This window comes from Prionailurus viverrinus, chromosome B2, assembly GCF_022837055.1.
Source record: "Prionailurus viverrinus isolate Anna chromosome B2, UM_Priviv_1.0, whole genome shotgun sequence".
NCBI classification, from domain to species: domain Eukaryota; kingdom Metazoa; phylum Chordata; class Mammalia; order Carnivora; family Felidae; genus Prionailurus; species Prionailurus viverrinus.
Genome location: NC_062565.1, coordinates 44,604,593 through 44,623,376, shown reverse-complemented (window position 1 = coordinate 44,623,376; position 18,784 = coordinate 44,604,593). Strand labels below are relative to the sequence as shown.

The 18,784-nt window shown below is 45.0% G+C and overlaps 1 protein-coding gene across 1 annotated transcript; it reads right to left on the bottom strand.

Moving 5' to 3' along the window:
- Positions 1 to 6,642: 6,642 nt before the first annotated feature.
- On the bottom strand, positions 6,643 to 13,692 carry ANKRD66 (ankyrin repeat domain 66). The gene is made up of 3 exons (XM_047857889.1): positions 13,530 to 13,692; positions 11,522 to 11,750; positions 6,643 to 6,958 (listed from the first exon to the last, which is right to left on the bottom strand). Exons 1-3 carry the CDS (start codon positions 13,690 to 13,692, stop codon positions 6,757 to 6,759), a joined length of 594 nt encoding a protein of 197 aa, XP_047713845.1. The 3' UTR covers positions 6,643 to 6,756.
- Between the last annotated feature and the right edge of the window lie 5,092 nt (positions 13,693 to 18,784).

The following is an 18,784-nucleotide window of genomic DNA, read 5'->3' as shown; positions in this document are numbered from 1 at the left end:
TCTCATCAGGTGCATATGTGGAAGTATCGGCGTGTGTGATAGGGGATTGCTCAGATTTAGCTCAGCATGGCTCTCAAGCCCCAGGCTTGTTACCCTCAACCTGTCAACTTGGGTCAAACACGTAAACAAATTCCCTTGCCAACCTGATTGAGCAGAAGGGCGTTGTTCACCGGAAATACTTTAGGTGACCCAAAACCCGGTGGCTATTTGTATTTTAGACCAGTCTTCCCCTCTGCTTTTATTTAAATATGGGTGTGTCTCATTTATGGAAGTTATCACACTTCAAATCCAGAAGACTTACCATGAAAGTGCTTAAGTCTGTTGTGCTGTGAGCCCCTTTGGTCATCTGGGAAAGCACTGGACGTCTTCTAGAGAAAGTGTTTTTAAATTATTTTTTTATGTTTTTTAATTTCTTTGTAACAGAGAGAGAGCACTAGTGGGGCAGGGGCAAAGAGAGGGGGACGGAAGGTCCAAAGTGGGCTCTGTGCTGAAAGCCTCGAGCCCGAAGAAGGGTTGGAACTCACTAACTGTGAGATCATGACCTGAGCTGAAGTCAGAAGTTCAACCAACTGAGCCAACCCTAGAATAAATGTTTATAAATGAATAAAATAAAATGTAGGGGCGCCTGGGTGGCTCAGTCGGTTGAGCGTCTGACTTCAGCTCAGGTCCATGAGTTTGAGCCCCGCATCGGGCTCTGTGCTGACAGACAGCTCAGAGCCTGGAGCCTGCTTCCGATTCTGTGTCTCCCTCTCTCTCTGCCCCTCCCCTGCTCATGCTCTGTTGCTCTGTGTCTCAAAAATAAATAAAAACATTAAAAAAAATGTTTTTAATAAAATAAAATGTAAAAGAGTATAAAGGAAACTAATTTTATTAAAATGCAATTATCAAAATGTTGAAATAATAGCTTGTGATATAATATGTATGTTTATTAATGTATTGTTTAACTAGACACAAAGATAATTCTAATAGTTATCATAATTTCCAACTAATGATGAGTGTTAATGTTATTTCAAGAGATCTAACATATCCAGATATTTAATAATCTGAAATACCATGATTTATATTATGTCAATATGTAATGAAAATACATGAGGTGTCTGTGTGCAGCAAAGTCATAGAAACTGCTAATATTTGAGTTTTGTTTTGTTTTTAATTTTTTTTTTAACATTTATTTATTTTTGAGACAGAGAGAGACAGAGCATGAGCAGGGGAGGAGCAGAGAGAGAGGGAGACACAGAATCTGAAACAGGCTCCAGGCTCTGAGATGTCAGCCCAGAGCCCGATGCAGGGCTCAGTCTCACGGACAGCAAGATCATGACCTGAGCCGAAGTCAGACGCCCAACCGACTGAGCCACCCAAGCACTCCTAATATTTGAGTTTCATTACCCAACTCGTAATTGAAAGAAATGCTAAATATCAGTATTAGTAAAAGTAAAGATTGTTTTGTTGTTGTTTTTTTTTTTCCACCAGAGAAGTTGACATAAATTCTAATTTCTATGCAGTCATGGGAATGCTTAGTTTGGAAAGGACGTTAGCAATTATGTCTCAGGGGTTCTAAACCAAGATGGGTTTCACAACAATTTAGTGAATATTGAAGAAATAGAAATTCCTGGGACCTAGCCGTGACTTGTTGAATTAGAATCTCTGAAGCCAAAGCCACGTACATTTTCTATAAATCCCAAAGGTGATTCTGTTGCACAGGCAATCAAGGAATTCATTGAACTCTTAGTATTTCCAAGGAATTTCTCCAAGAATTTCTGATATATATTCCCTTTTCCACTCTCAACTTTCGTGGACCCGGTAGTTTGAAAGATTTATCTCAGTGTATGAGTTAAGTAGTCATTAATTCCTTCCTCCTATAAAAAAAAGTATTTAAGATATAATTTGCATACAGTAACATTCATACTTTTTTGTGTGTCGGATAATCATACATCCACAACAGCTATCAAGATATGGAACAGTTATATCACCCTAAAATTCGTAGATAGTCCTTCCCTCTCTCTTCCCTCTGGTAGACAGTCCCTGCCAACAACTGATGTGCTTTCTGTCCTAGTTGTGTCCTTTCCAGATTGTCCTACAAATGATTCATACAGGCTTTGATCTGCCCTTCTTATATTTATCATAATGGACTTGGGGTTCATGCATGGTGTTTGTGCAAAAGTAGTTCATTCCCTTCTATTTCTAAGTAATACTTATTTCTGATATTGATGCACCAAGTTTGTTTATCCATTCACCAGTTAAGGACGTTTGGACAGTCCCCATAGTTTCTGGCAATTATGAGTAAAGCTGCTATAAATACTTACAGATTGTATATGAATGTAAGTTTTGTTTCACCTGAGTGAAATCCAGGATTGGGGGTGCTGGGTCATATGGTAAGTGTATATTTAACCACATAAGAAACTGCCAAATTGCTTTCCAAAGTGGCTGTACCATTTTGCATTCACACACACGCATACACACACACACATGCACACACACACCAAACATGTTCATAACAAAATGAGGAGGGATACTTATGAGAATCACAGTCCTTATCTCTGAAATTGATCACATGGTCATAGCTGGTGTTTATTACTAACCACTTGCACTCCCCAGTGTGTATTTCCTCAGCTGGTCTCGATTCTTGGAATACAGAGGAGAAATGAGGGTAAACATCGCTGAGAGCATTGCTGAGAGCATCATTTAAAATGGAGGGGGTTGAGGAAGTGCGTGTCTTCTGTCTCAAATTCTCAGAATTGTTGCGAACTCAGCTAAAATTCAGTTAACAGGTGAGGACTCTAGAGAAGTTAAGCAATCTGACTGAGATCCCAGAGCTTGAAGGGTTAGAACGCCTTCCAATGCGGGCAGAATTTCAAGGCTATAGGAGTGTTAGCCAGGGGCTTAGGGCAAGTCACACAACCTCTCAGAATTTCAGTTTGTGGTGTCACAGGGGGACAGTAAGACCTACTCTGCAGGTGGGTCATGGAGATTAGATATAATACATGCTTAGTACAGAATCCACATTCCAACAGAGCCCTCAGTGTCTTCTTCCTATTGCTTTCATTTACTATACACAATCTCTTCTTTCTAGTGTCTCAATGAGACTAACCATGAACGAGGGACTTGGCAAGGACACTGGGAGGCTGTAGCTGCAGTAAAGGACCCTGAGAACACTTATCAGTTTGGTCCGGGTCTGTGAAGCTGATGGAAGACGGAAACTAGACCGGGCGTGTTTATGGACTGAACAATGGGAGACCCTCAATTGACCCCTACAGAGCATTGTTCCTGGACCCCTTTGGGATTCTCAGGAGACAACTGAGCTCACTCCTATAGAAACATAATAGCCATCACACCGACCTGTTAGAGTGCCAATGCCAGCATTAGGCTGCACATCTCATCTCATCCTCACTGCACAACCCCAAGAAGTAAGGATTATTTTGCCTATTTCATAGAGGAGGACATAAACCTAAATCAACTTGACTCCTAAGCCTATGATCTTAAAATAGTGTCCTTTTTAGAAAAGATTTTTTAGAAAAAAAAAAAAAAAGAGGGGGAGGGATCAATTCAATATGCTGTAAGCAAAAGAGGAAATATTATTATGTAAGTAGTTTTTCACACATTTCCTGAGTAAGGAACCAGAACTGGAAACTAGAAAGCTGTGCATGTGCTTGCGTGTTCTCACTGAACCCCGTCCCCACCCTCATCCCCCCCACACCCCTCACCCGCCATCTTTTCCCTCAGTCTTTTCTTTTTCTCCGTGGAGCACCTCCCAACACTTCCTCAGCCCTGTGTAGAATTAGCCACTCCACAGTTCTGAGGTTATAAGCTATTGGCCCATCCTCTCATGAAGATTTCTTTTCCAGTTAGCAGGAGAAGAATCTTTTATTTATTTACATATTTATGTATGTATGTATGTATGTATGACCCAGGTGTGAAATCTGAGGGGTGTGAAATCTGAGCTGGGCCACAGAAATTCTTGAGTCCAGCCCACTCGTATATGGGAGTCTTGTATACCCCCACAGTGTGCTCACCTGTCTCAGTGTGGACACCTCCAGGACAGCCAGTTTAATTGTGGGCGTCCTGGCTGTTAAAATATCCTCCTTTACACTGTTCTTACCTCTATTAAGTCTCCTTCATGGGGCCTACCAAGGCTGAGGGGCAGGCCTGGGAGGGGGCCTCAGCCCCATGGTTCGTCCCACCCCAGCCCCTGGGCCACAAGCTCCGGTCATCAGTGTTCCTCTGAAACAGGTGAGACTACCACCCTCCAGCTCCAACCTCTGGGCAAGATTTCCCTACTGGTTTTCAGCCCAGCACACGGTGGCTGGTGCTGAGGGGGACATATTGCTCCAGAGGAAGACCCATTGTGGGTTGCTCAGGGGCAGAGGCAATGTTGAGGCATGGGGTGGTAATGGGGACTCCTCTGCTCCTGAGGATTCACAGGGAAGCAGGGACCCCAGAAAGGCCCAGTCAAGAGGGGAGGCACAGAGCCCGACCCCGACCATGGCCCAGCTCAGTCACAGGCTCTGATGGCGGTCTTTCTGAGGGCCTAGCCAGTGCTGTGGGTGGAGGGGAAATTGTGGACAGGGGGTTCTTTGAGGGGGGTGAGGGCTTTGAGATGGAGGGGGTTTAGTGAGAGGAATGAGGGTTCAATGAGGGAGGGGGTTCATTCGTGAAGGGTCCATCAGTGGTGGGATGGGGCTGACTGGTGAGAAGACTGGGTCTCGGGATGAGCGATGACAGAAAACTACAGGCATTTTCCCCCCCAACTTGGGGGAGTGGGGGTGGGGGAGGGGGCTCTGTGCTGCAGCCTGGGCCTTTTTCCATCCTACCCCCACGACCTCCACCTACAATCCTCTGTGTGTGTTGTGTCTTGAAGTGGAGGGAAGTGTGAATGAGAGAGAGAGAGAGAGAGAGAGAGAGAAGATGGGCTCTGTGCAGACATCAAGGGCAGTGGGGGGGGGGAGGGGGGGCGGGTGGGGTGGTGTCAGGACAGAGTCAGAGACACTGCTCCACCCAGAGCTTAGTCTCATACCCCAGAACCAGCTGCCTCAGAGCCTCCATTTTGACGCTCCCGGGAGAAGAATCCTATTGGACCAGCTTGAGTCAGGTGCCTTCCGAAGTTCATACAGGTTGAGGACCAAGAGGATCAAGGGGAGCGGGAGCCACCCTGGTGCATTGCTGAGCAAGGAGAAAGGGGACTGATGCTCAGGACGGATATAGACACTGGAAAGCGTACCCTCCACAGCTATGCTACTTTCCTATAAGACGTTCAAGCATTTGTTCATTTCAGGTAATTCAAACCGAGCACGGCCTGTATTAACACAAACATGAATTGAGGAAGGCGTAATGAAGACGTTAGATGCTTAAAGACACTGAGTTAGGTAGAGAAGCTAGTAAATCTAGAACGTAGAGTAGCCAATTGGAGCGCCTCAGGCCATCTGCCCGGTGGAGGCTGTAAATATTTTCTGGTTTCTCCTGCAGTGCTGTCAGGAGGAAAAAAAAAAAAAAAGGGCAAGCCACCTACAGAATTTTAAACATTCTAGCAGTCGCATATTTTCTTTTTTTCTTTTCAGCTTTTATTTATTTTTGAGAGAGAAAGAGAACACGCACGGGGTGGGGAGAGAAGGAAGGGGGGGGGGGGGGGATGGCAGAGGATCCCAAGCAGGCTGTGTGCTGTCAGCACGGAGCCGGATGCAGGGCTCCAACTGAACTCACATGCCATGAGATCGTGACCTGAGGCCCGATACAAAATCAAGAATCAGACGCTTAACGGACTGAATCACCCAGGCACCCCACTGGCAGCCACGTGTTTCAAAAAGCGGATAGAAAAAGATAAAATTCATGTTAGTAAGACGTTTTATTTAACTCAATATCTAACATATTATCATTTCAACATGTAATCAATAACATTAATGAGCTGTTTTACATTTTTTCTAAGTATTCAAATACTGGTATATATTTTGCAGTTAGAGCAGATCTCAGTTTGGATGCAATATTTTCATTAGAAATACCTGATCTGTGTTCAGATTCCCTGAAATACACATTGCACAAGTAGAGCTGTATTCACATGGTCCGCTATGCTTGCTACCTCTCATTTCTTATGTGGGATGAAATGAATTTTTGTCGGGGTTTCCGGTTATCGCTCACTGAGTTGGTCCATCACCCACACCGTTTTTCTTATGTGAAAGTGATCATGGATCAAATGACCATGCTGAGATTGTGAGCCCCTACTCTGCAAAGAAAAAAAAAAAAGCTGGAAACTGGGAGCTACATTTGTTCACCTCCTTGCTTGGTTTACGTGATAACAAATACCTTTTTTTTTTTTTTTTTTTTTCATAGATTAACTGAACTGAGTAGGCTGGAAATTATTGGAATTGTATTGTTACTTTTTTTTTCATTGAAACAATCCAGTTTCCTTAGGGAGAGCTCTTTCTTTGCCCCCTGTAATTCAATAATTGCATATAGTGGGTCATGGGGTGCTGACAGTGCAAAGGACTCGTGGCCAAACACAAGCAGCTAACACTTGTCCCTTTCTGGCAATACTTGTGGACAGCTTGGATCAGCAAGGAGGCAGCAGCTCCTGTAGGGAACACCCAGCAAGGCTTTGGGTTGAATGACAGGTCATGAGCTGCCGGTGGAAGGCCGGTCTACAGAATGGTCTTACAGAATGGTCTCTAGAATCATGTAAAGACAGCACAGATCTAACCACTCCTAGTCTGGTGCCAGGGAAAGCTATTTCCGCAGAAAACATGGGTGCCAGAGCCACCAACACTGTCCTCACATTCTCCTCTCCTTGGGATGGCTCAGCCTGGTTGGGCCTCGGATTTTTTTAATCTTTTTCTTATTAGTTTTTTGATTCGAGGAGGGAAGAGACAGCTCCAGCTCCCTTTTCTTGGCATCCCAGTCTTCGTCCCTCTGGTCCAGAGGCAGCCCCTTCTGCCTGGCAGTGCGGCGATGGTCCTGGCACTCGGGCTCGGCCCTGGAGAGGGGCAAGATGGCGGCTCTCAGTACCCGGATGGGAGAGCCTGTGTGGGCAAGATGGCGGCTCTCAGTACCCGGATGGGACAGCCTGTGTGGGCAAGATGGCGGCTCTCAGTACCCGGATAGGAGACCCTGGGCTGGCATCGACGTGGGCGTCTCTTCCAGCCCTCTGCACACAGCCTGGCCACCTCAGGAGTCCGGGAGGGAAAGAAGGGGGCCAAGCTCCAGCATCTCCGAGTGTACGCTTCGGGACCTCAGACACTAAAGAAGCTACTGAGGTGGAGAAAAATGGCATGCCCAGAGTGGGAAGTTCATAGAAGGATGGGCGCTTAGCGCGAAGACGACACTGCTAATGCTGAAGGACTCACATTCACAGAGCCACCAGCATATTACTAGGATGCTGTTTTCCTTCGTTTCTTTTTCCCTTGTATTTTTTCCTTAATTATAAAACCATGTACATTTGTTGCATAAGATTTTATTTTTTTATTAAAAAAATGTTTTAATGTTTACTTATTTTTGAAAGAGTGAGAGTGCAAATGGGAGAGGGACAGATGGAGAGGGAAACGCAGAATCCGCAGCAGGCTCCGGGCTCAGCTGTCAGCACAGAGCCCCACGCAGGGCTTGAACCCACGAACTGAGAGATCATGACCTGAGCCAAAGCTGGTGCTTAACCATCTGAGCCGCTCAGGCACCCTTGTTGTATAAGAATTGAAATTATGGAAACACTTAAAAAAGAAAGAAAAGTACTCATAATCACATATGCATTATTTGTATATAGAAAGATTTGTGAAAAGAATACTTACACGAGATACAGACAGGTGATAGATATGGAACAATAGAAGAGGTAAGAGAGGAATGGGTAAATAGATCATCATACACACATGGACAAAGGAAAGCAGACAACAGTATCATTTGAAGTAGTTCAAGTACAAAGTTTTATAAAAAGCACAGTTCAATAAGGAGATAGCAAACCTGCTTGTCCCCTTAACAGCAAGAAGTGACCGCTCCGTATTTAGACCCCATAACATCCTTCCTCTGCCCTGCTCTTTTTGGGCTTTGCCACCTTCTATCCCATAGTAGCACTATTTATGTAAACAAGTATCTCTCCTCTCACACAGGGAACTTGACATCCAACACTGTATCTGATTTATCTTTAAATCCTTTGTGGTATCGAGTTCAAAGCAATGGGCATGGTAGGTAGGGCTCCAAAATATTTGTTGAATGCACGGCTTAGAGGAAGCCGAATCAAAAGTTGAATTATTTCACTAGGACCCCTGGGATATTCAGCAAGTTGTCAAATACTGTCCAGGCTTTTTCTGAAATTCTCTTATATCCTTTCTTTTCGTCATCGTAGCCCAGGAGAGCACCTACTTGCAACATGAGGCGTTAAGAAATTCCTCAGTGACCTCCCTACTTATGGTCTGAGCACCTCCAATCCTAGCTGCATACCACCCCTGCTGTCTCTTCCCCTACAGAAGGGACTTTGCTAGAGCATCTGTTTCCTCTCCTCAATGCCTGCATGAGTTCACACTCATCTATCTGCTCGCCCATCCCATAATGGTCACCCACCCACCCAACCTTATTCTCCACTTCTCTCTAGCATGAGTGGTGTACTTAGCCAGGCCACTCATCCTTTCACTCCCCCTCCACTCCCTCCCACGTTTGCACAACCTCTGCACACTTCTGACTTGGTGCCCTTCTCTCCAAATCAAGAATCTTTCTCCCTCCTGCATTAGTCAGGCCTTAGCTATCCTTCAAGGTCCAGATTGATTTCCTCTTCCCCAGGATTCCTTCTCTCTAACCCCTTTCAACTGTCAAAAGGGAAGTTCCACATGGAAGATGATGATACCTAAACATGACCGACACGTGATGTGGCTGATCGTTGTTGTTTTTGTCGGCTCAGCCCTGCAGGCCCACTTTTCCTGGTAATAGCACCCCACCCCCACCCCCGCTATTTGGAGGAACCACCCATCTTCCACTTCAGTTATGCTGGGCTCATGTATCATGCTTATCCACCCGCGGGTCACTAGGAAGGGGATGAGATTATGCAGAGAGCTTCAGCAGAGGACAGCCAAGGATAAGATGCTGAGGAATTTCAGCATCTAAAAGGCAAGCGAGAATCAGAGCCCAAGAGAATCATGAGAAGAAATGATCAGATAGGTACAAGGAGAAATAGAAGAGAGTAGCATCAGAGAGGATAAAAAGTTATCCAAGGAGACATGCCAAAAGAGAAGGGCAGTCAAATGCCAAATTAAGGGAGATGAGAAGTGATAAGAGGTCACTCATTTAGCAACAAGGACCTCCCCGGATGAGCACTGATTCATACAACAGTGGGGAAGAAGCGCAAAGGTGGGTGAGGAAGGAGAGACGATTACACAGATTAACATTCAAGTAGCACAGAAATGCAGGAAGAGAAAAGAAACAGCAGACAGTGGAAGGACCTCTAATCGTCTGTGTGTTTGTTCCGTAAGATCTATTTGAACAGGTTCAAAGGCCAATGAGGACTGAAGGGAAGGAGTAGGAAAAAAGCCAACAACACAGAAGAGAGGATAAAAGATGCAACAGAGAGTCTGGGAACGATGGCCTTGTAGGAGGTACAAAGATTTGGGTCATGGCCTATATGGAGAGATAACACTCCTCCCAGAAGGACAGACAGGAAGGTAAGAAGCAACAGATGTGGTGTATATACCACATGTAGGTGTAGGAGGTTGAAATACATATGCTCTTGGCTTCAATCTTCTCTATGAAGGGGAAAGCCTACTGTCTGAGGAACAGGTGGAGGTACGATGGGGACGTGAGTCGTCAGTGAAGGAGCAGGACAAGAAGGAATTGTCCAACTGCTCTGAGGGCTCAGCTGAAGACAGGAATCCCGGAATGTCTGATGGTGCCTGTGTACGTCGTTGTGGGCTTTTCTCCACCAGAACAGGCACAGGAGTGGAGAAGACAGACGCTGACTCAAGGGTGGGAATGCTGGGTCATATGGTACAGAAGGACAAACGGTCGGAAACTTAAGAATCATGGGAACAGAGTGGAAGAAGCAGTGTATCATGGCGTCCAGATGGCAGACAGACGGAAGATCGTGGAACCTTCCGGCAGACGACGGATCGGGAGGGAAAGGAGAAGCTGAATGAGGAGAGGTCTTGATGCATTCAAATCCCCGTGTGGTGATCCAGGAACTGGCAAAACGAAGAGAGGGCACCACGCTCACATAGTGATATGTTAAGAGTTTTTAAAAGTTCAGAGAACAATGCTGCAGATGCTGAGGTCCACAATGGATGACGCTCACTGAATGTAGGGGATGATGCAGGATTGGGGAGAAGAGTCTTCGAGTCAGGACTCAAGGTTCTGTCTCTTTAACCTCCAAATCACCTCAATCGTGATATTTATTTATGTATTTTTGAGATAGAGAAAGAGAGACAGAGCACGTGCATGTGTACACGTGGCAGAGGGCAGAGAGAAAAGGAGAGAGAGCATCCCAAGCAGGCTCTGTGCTCAGCACGGAGCCCAACACGGGGCTTGACCCCACCACCCTGGGATCATGACCTGAGCCAAAATCAAGAGCCAGGGGTTTCACAGACTGAACCGCCCAGGCACTGCTTGAGTATTTTTTACTGTGGAACACCTTCTTAAGGGAAGGTCTCTTTGGTTCCGTCTACAGATATCTAACCTCATTGTAAGCTACTATTTTACTTTACAGAAGATAACTTTATCTTCAAGTTCTTAGAAGGTGATTTCACGGTCATCCCCCCTCCCCACCATGAACTGCCCTGCCCTGGAGTCAGATTTGCTACGCATCTCATTTTGGTTTTCAGGCAACACCACCCTCATTCTGTTACTTGACTGCCTCGTGTACGGAACTACTGATTAACCCAACCGGATCATAAATTCCTAAATGTTATTTCCATGCCTCCCGAAGCTGTAACTGTCACGTGCATAACTGACACTTAATTCCATTTGAATGTGTGGGTGAGAGAAAAGATTAACAAGTGCTAGAAGAGTCCTTATGTTTGGTGAGTGTGAGAATAGAAGATTCATAGGCGAACAGCAATTTTAAAAGGTAGAGGGGACCTTACAGCTGATAGCCTCATTCACCGGGTTCATTTTTAATACGAAAACTGAGCCAGCAAGGTGGCTTAACTTGCCCAAGGTCACAGAGCTAGTATGAATACCTTTCAGGAATCTGCAGGGGCTGCATGAATCTTGTCCCACGTCCCATTGGCAAACTTGGTGTCTCACCTCTCTTATCTGAGATAATTTTTGTACAATCTAAAATAGTAATTATAACAATGAGATGTTGTTAACATTATTATAAATATGTGTCATTAAAATAACTATAATTTTGGTATAATACAAAAACAATAGATTTCACATAATCTGCAGCAATGTCGCTTCCCCCCAAACTAGTCATTTCTGTGAAAAGTTAATAAAAACAACTCAGACAACTGTTAGCTGAATTTGCTCATTCCCTTGGACGGAGCCGAGACCACTGAGTTGGCAAATATCCTGATCACAGGCTCCTGTTTCTCTGCCACTTCTCTAGCTGGAAATAAAGGAAACTTACTTCTCCAGAAACGCCACACAGGCGGTCTGCCCATAGATCTGTGCGATCCTCTTCGGCGTGTCTCCAAAGAAGTCGGGGGCGTCGATGGCTGCATGCAATGCATGGAGAACTTTGAGCACACTCACATGGCCTGACTCAGCTGCAAAGTGAGCTGGGGTCCAGCCCACATCAGTCACCAGGCAGGGCCTGGCTCCGTATTCTATAAGGAGCTGCATCACCTCCACATGCCCTTAGATGTAACGGGAAGAAACGGGAGGAGGTTAAGATTAAAATGTCTCTGCCCCCGCGGAGGCCAGAACTAGCCTAGGTTGTCCAAAAGAAGGGAAGACATTTGCTGGGAAGCCCCTTCTCACCCTCCCTCTCCTTCCGCCCGCCCCTTCTTACCAGGGACTCAGTGCCCCACGTTCACCCCATGAACCTTGCTCCTACCAGAGGCCCGGGCCCTCCAACTATTCCCTCTACTCCCTCCCTCCAGGGCATTCCCTTCCCCCCAATCCCTTCCTAGGAATCTTGCTTTCCCTCCTAAGGGGCTGTATTCATGCCTGTAGGGCACTGGTCAGGCTCACTCAGCTTTTGGCAGTGTCAAGGGTGATTGAAAAACAAACATTTTGCAACAACAGGGATGGGCCTTGAGGGCATTACGCCGAGTGGAAATAAGCCAGAGAAAAAGAAATACCTTAGGATCTCACTTGTACCTGGGATCTACAACAACAGCAACAACAACAGACACCTCACACACACACACAAACACACCAATATCCCTGGTTCAGTGAACAAACTGGTGGTTGCCAGAGGTGGGGGGTAAGGGGTCAGAGAAACGAGTAAAGACCGGCAAAAGGCACAAACATCAGTTATCAAATAAGTAAGTCCCGACGATGCAACGTACCACAGGGTGACTATAGTTAATGAGGCTGTGTTGCAGATTTGAAAGCTGCCAAGAGAGCAGATCCTAAAACTTACCCGAAGAAAGCTTTTTGGTAACTACGAATGGTGACAGATTTTAACTTCAGTTACTGTGGTGCTCATTTAGCAACACATAAAAAATATTTAGTCATTGTGTTGTTGAACATCTGAAACTGATATAATGCTGTATATTAATTACACCTCAATAAAAAATATTTTAAGTCCCACCGACTTTATAGTTAGCACCAGTTAAGAGCCCAGGCTTTTGGGGGACGACGGATGCGGGCTCATACCTGCCAGTAAATAACAGCTGCTAACTACGGCATCCCAGACGAGAAACGAAGGTGTGAGGCTCAGTTTCCTCGTTTGGAAATTAAAAATATTATCACCTCCCTCAGCGAGTTCTTGTGAAGTACAAATGAAATCACAGACATAATGTATACAGCACAGTGCCCAGCATAAAGCAAATGTTCACTAAAAGGTGCTTCATTATAGCTACCATCACCTTGTACTTAAGTTTCTGCAAAATTCTACCAACTGATTTCTCTGCATCCAGTCTTGCTTCCCGCCAATCCATTCTCCATATAGAAGTCAAAACAAAATTTTAAAAAGCAAAAGGAACACTCTCTTACTTGGCATCCTTCCATGGTGTTCCATTGCTGAAGGCCTTGATAGGCCCATTGGCTGCTTTTGCTACTATCCTCCTTGAATTCTGTAACCGAGCCATGTGAGGCATGGGGGTTATAGCAATGAACAAGGCAGAGTCCCCGTCCGACCTCGGCAATGATGTTCCCTTTCTTGTTGGAGGTCAAGAGGGCAGAAGACTAATATCAATTGAGAGCAAATTATGGGCTGGGCACTGTACATCCATTATCTTAGTGAACCCTCACCACAAGATTCCAAAGTAGCATCAGTTTCCATTATGTAGATAACTCACTTAAGGCCCAGAGACATTAAATAATTTGCTGAAGGTGCTACAACCAGTAAGTGGTGGTGCCAGGGTTGAAATGTTCCATTTGGCTCTCAAGAAATGTTCTTTCTACTACCCCACACAGACTGGTCACCTCACAAAAAGATGGATTCTACCCAGGCACTGCCCACTCACCTTTGATTGCAGCCCAGTGAAGTGGAGTTCGGTCATTCCAGTCCACATCCTTGTAGTTTGGGTCACAGAGACCTTTCTTCAAAATCTTTTTCACTAAACTGTAATCCCCAACAGCCACAGCTTGGTGGAGCTTTGTCATGTCTGACATTTTGGTCGATTCCATGACTGAAATAATGGGGGGGGGGGGAGGGAAACATGCCCCTTAGGAAGTGCTCTACAGCTCTTTCTTCTCAGTAAGTGATTCCACGGGATTCTTTACCATTTACTTTCTTTCTCAGCTCACAAATTTGCATGTGTGTGCACTGCTGAGGGTGTATTTGGATCTCAGCCACCATGGTTAGTACATGCCAGTCCCTTACCTAAAATCTATCCACGCTCCCCTCTGCCTCCAGGCATACAGGCTGAACTCATGGGCTGGCATTTTCTATTTGGCCTCAAACCACTTTCCAGTGCTATCTCCAGTTCCCGTTCCAAAGGGCTGGTAGTGCGATTCTGAATTAGTTGTGTGATTCTGCGCCTTGGCTTTCTCATCTATAACCTGGAGACAACTTGCCGGAGTTGTTGTGAGGGTACAATGACAATCTATGTGAAAAGTTTACTGACTGAATGCAGAGAAGGGACTCCAGAGAAAGTTAATACTATTGGCACACCAATTCAGATGGAGTAGATGTAAACATGCAAACAACACAGCTACAAGTTATCTACAACATTAATGCAGAAACCGACAGTTCTCAAGCTATAGTCTACAGATGCTTAGGAATCTCTAGGACTCTTTCAGGGGATGCATGAAGTCAAAACTATTTTCTTTTTTTTTTTTTTTTTTAATTTTTTTTTTTTCAACGTTTTTTATTTTTGGGACAGAGAGAGACAGAGCATGAACGGGGGAGGGGCAGAGAGAGAGGGAGACACAGAATCGGAAACAGGCTCCAGGCTCCGAGCCATCAGCCCAGAGCCCGATGCGGGGCTCGAACTCACGGAGCGCGAGATCGTGACCTGGCTGAAGTCGGACGCCCAACCGACTGTGCCACCCAGGCGCCCCAAAACTATTTTCATTATAATATGAAAATGCCATTGGCCTTGTTCACTGTGCCGACATTTGCCCTGAGGGTTGAAAAGCAATGAGGTACAAAGCTGCTGTTGCCTCAGCATGAAGCAAGGCAGTGGCATCACACATGTAGAGTCAAAAACAAACGAAAAGGGGATCACCTGAGTGGCTCAGTCGGTTAAGCGTCCGACTTCAGCTCAGGTCATGATCTCACAGTTCGTGAGTTCGAGCCCCGCGTCGGCACTGTGCTGACAGCTCGGAGCCTGGAGCTGCTTCAGATTCTGTGTCTCCCTCTTTCTCTGCCCTTCCCCTGTTCATGCTCTGTCTCTGTCTCAAAAATAAATAAATATTAAAAACAAACAAACAAACAAAAAAAACGAAAAGGTAGTTTCAACCAAGAAACTAAAGTAATAAGAACTATGCATGTTGACCCTTAATTGCATGCCTTCACAAAAGTTATTTTAAAAGATTCTGTAACGAAATGTGTCAACATTTGGGAAGTCTGCATAACTCCCTGAACTGATGTCTTCCAAATGACAAGTGGATGATGCTACAAAATCATGCATGGGTAAAGAGACCCATTCAAGATAGACCTGTGGATTTTAGTGAGACAGAGGACAAAAAATACACTGAGGTTGTTTCAGATTCCAAGTCACTAAAAAGCACAGCCATGTGTCAGTTTGGGCATAGTATCAGAGAATATCCGCAGTTATCTGAAAAGGCTACAAAATACTCTTCCCTTTTCCAATATATGTGGAACCAGATTTTCTTTCAATATTTCAGCCAAAACAACAAACTGAATACAGAAGATCTAAGAACCCACCTATCTTCTATTAAGCCACATATTATAGGGATTCAACTACATAAACACATACATACATACATACATACATACATAAACAATGTTACTCTTCTCATTTCTTTTGCCTTAGAAAATGTAATTATTTTTCATAAAAATATTTTTATGTTATTGTATATTAGGCTTGTTATGAGTTTTGTAAGTGACTTAATAAACATTTAAATTTTTTCTCAGTTTTAATTTCTAATAAGGTAAACAATAAGGTAAAGGAGTCCTGAGACCAACAAGTTTGGGAACTACAGATATAAACAAAATAAGGGATTGGGATAGAAATTTTTTAAATGTTTACTTATTTTTGAGAGAGAGAGAGAGGCAGACTGCAAGTGGGGAAGGGGCGGAGAGAGAGGGAGACACAGAATCCGAAGCAGGCTCCAGGCTCTGAGCTGTCAGCACAGAGCCTGACACGGGGCTCGAACCCACGAACTGTGAGATCACAACCTGAACCGAAGTCGGACGCTTAGCCAACTGGGCCACCCAGGCACCCCAGGGGTTGGAATAGAATTAAAGAATGAGGAGAGAGCCACTTGCGGTGGGGCCAGTGAGAATGTCTCTTTGATCTCAACATTTCAGTTGAGATCTCAAGAAGAATTTGGAGTCAGCCAGACACATTGTGGCCCAGCAGCAGCAGCAGCGCCTAGGAATTTATTAGAAATGTGAATTATTGAGCCTCATATCAGATCTCCTGATGTAGACGGAAATATGAGGACAGCCCTAGAGGGGGAGAGAAGTGCGTAACATAATTAACATGCAATGTCCTAAGTGTTATAATGGCAGTGATTTTTCTGGGGACAGAAGGAAAGGACATTTCCCCAGGACTAGGAAGTGAAAGGGACTTTTTTCCAAAAGTGACCTAAGCCGAGTCCCAAAAGGATGAGTAAGAGTCTTCTCGGGCATGGCCATAGTGGAAGATCCAGCCCAGGCAACAGCGCATCGGGAGTGGGGAGGGCGGCACATTCTGCAAAAAGCAAGTGGCTCTAACTTTGACGTACAGACAAAGGATCCACAAATGTTTCCTATAAAGGGCTGGATATGAAACTTCTTAGCCTTTATAGGCCAAGAGGCAAAACTCAAGGCTATTATTTTTTTTTTTAATTTTTTTTTTCAACGTTTATTTATTTTTGGGACAGAGAGACACAGAGCATGAACGGGGGAGGGGCAGAGAGAGAGGGAGACACAGAATTGGAAACAGGCTCCAGGCTCTGAGCCATCAGCCCAGAGCCTGACGCGGGGCTCGAACTCACGGACCGCGAGATCGTGACCTGGCTGAAGTCGGACGCTTAACCGACTGCGCCACCCAGGCGCCCCTCAAGGCTATTATTTAACGTAACTAACTATTATGCAACAACAGAAAACCTCTTGCCAGAGGCGGGCCATCCTGGGAGGGGAAGGATCGGTGGTGGTGGGTGAGCGTCCTTTGTGCCCAGTCACGCTCAGCTGGAGACATTCTCAGGGCCAAGAGCAACCAGTCCAGGGAGGAGGGGTCTGGCTGAAAGGATGGTCACTTGCCCTTTACTCCAGTGATGCCCAGATCCCAGGATGCCCTCTCTCCTCTCCAACAGCCCAATCAGTTCAAGTTGACAGCTGGTGGGAGGCAAGGTAACTTGGCTGGACCATTCCTATCGCCCACTGCCGACAGCAGAGTCCCCAAAGTGTAGGCGCTGACCAGCAGGGCCCTGGGCAGGGATAAGGCACAGACATGAGCTCAGCGGACAAGTGCTAAGAGCAGACTAGAGAGCAGTTAGCTCTCCAAAGCTCACCGTGCTTGCCCCCCGAGAGCCACCATCATAAGTGGTGACCGCACGCCTAAAAAAATGGAGCGAGCCACACTTGGTTGGTAGTTTACCAACCTCTGGTCCATATAAAGCATCTGGGATCTTGTTAAAATGCAGATTCTGATTCAGTAGGTCTAGGAGGAGACCTGAGAGCCTGCATTTGTAACAAGTCAACACGACAACTACCAGTTCATAGACCGCACTGAGTAGCAATGTCTCTGGCTACAAGGCAGGGGAGAGACCTGAAGTAAGGGAGAAGCAGTAAGGATGCGGCTGTTGTTCCTCACTGAAGGACTGCGTGAAAATTACTGGTGACTTTTAAAAAATAGATGCCTGGGCCTCGGCCTGAAGTGCTTCAGAGTCACTAGATGTGTCAGACAAGGACGTGCCTTTTTGCATGAAGTGAGCGCTCAGTATATGTTAGGTAAGAGAAGATGGCATGGGATGTGTTTCCTCTTTTTGGCTTGTTTTAGTAAGAAAACCCTTACACCGGAGGATTTGATCGATGATAAATCAAATAGTGAACAAGTGCTGGAGGCTTTCCGACCTGCAGGTGTCACAAAAACCAAACCATTTTTAGAATCAGTTGTCTGGAAGCCTCTGCTTACATTTCACGCCAACCTTTAACCAGGTTTGGGCTTAAATCAACTCCATTGGTGTCACGTTTGTGTTCACACCAAGGAGATTCCACAACTTCCCACAGAGAAGCTGCAATTCAAGTAGAAGTTTCCAATGAGTAGCTACATTTATTTGCAGAGAAATTGATGAAGTGATCCTAAAACTTCATGTGGAAATACAAAGGGCTCAGAATAGGCCAAACAATCTTGCAAAAGGCCACAGTCGGAGGACTCAAACTTCCCGATTTCTAAACTTACTGTAAAGATACAGTAGCCAAAAAAGTGTGATACAAAGTACACTGTGTGGCATAGAAATAGATACAGAGAGAGAAAAGGGACAGAATTGGGAGTCCAGAAATAAACGCTTACATTATGGTCATTTGGTTTTCAGCAAAGGTGCCAGGAAAATCGTAGTCTTTCCAAATGGTGCTGACACAGCTGAGTCACGGTGACACAGAGACACTGACACAGCGAATGCTTGAGTATTCACATACTCAAGAATTAAGTTAATCCTTCCCCTCATGCCACACACAAAACTGAACTTAAAATGAATTGCAGACTTATAGAAGACCTAAAACTAAAACATTTAGAAGAAAACATGGGAGCAAATCTTCATTACTTTGGGTTAGACAATGGAACGGTTCATAGACAGGACAGCAAAAGCACAGGAAACAAAAGAGAACAAACAGATAAATTGAATTTTACCAAAATTAGAAACTTTTTTTTCTACAAACAATACCTTAGGAAAAGTATAAAAGCAAATATGGGAGAAAATATTTGAAAATTATATATCTGATAAGAGATTTGTATCCAGAATACATACAGAACTCTTATAACTCAACAATAATAATTAAAAAAAAGCTCCATTAACAATCGTCAAGGAATATAAACAGAAGTTTCTCCAAAAGAATAGGCACATGAAGATACGCACAAAATAATAAGCACCTGAAAAAAATGCTCAA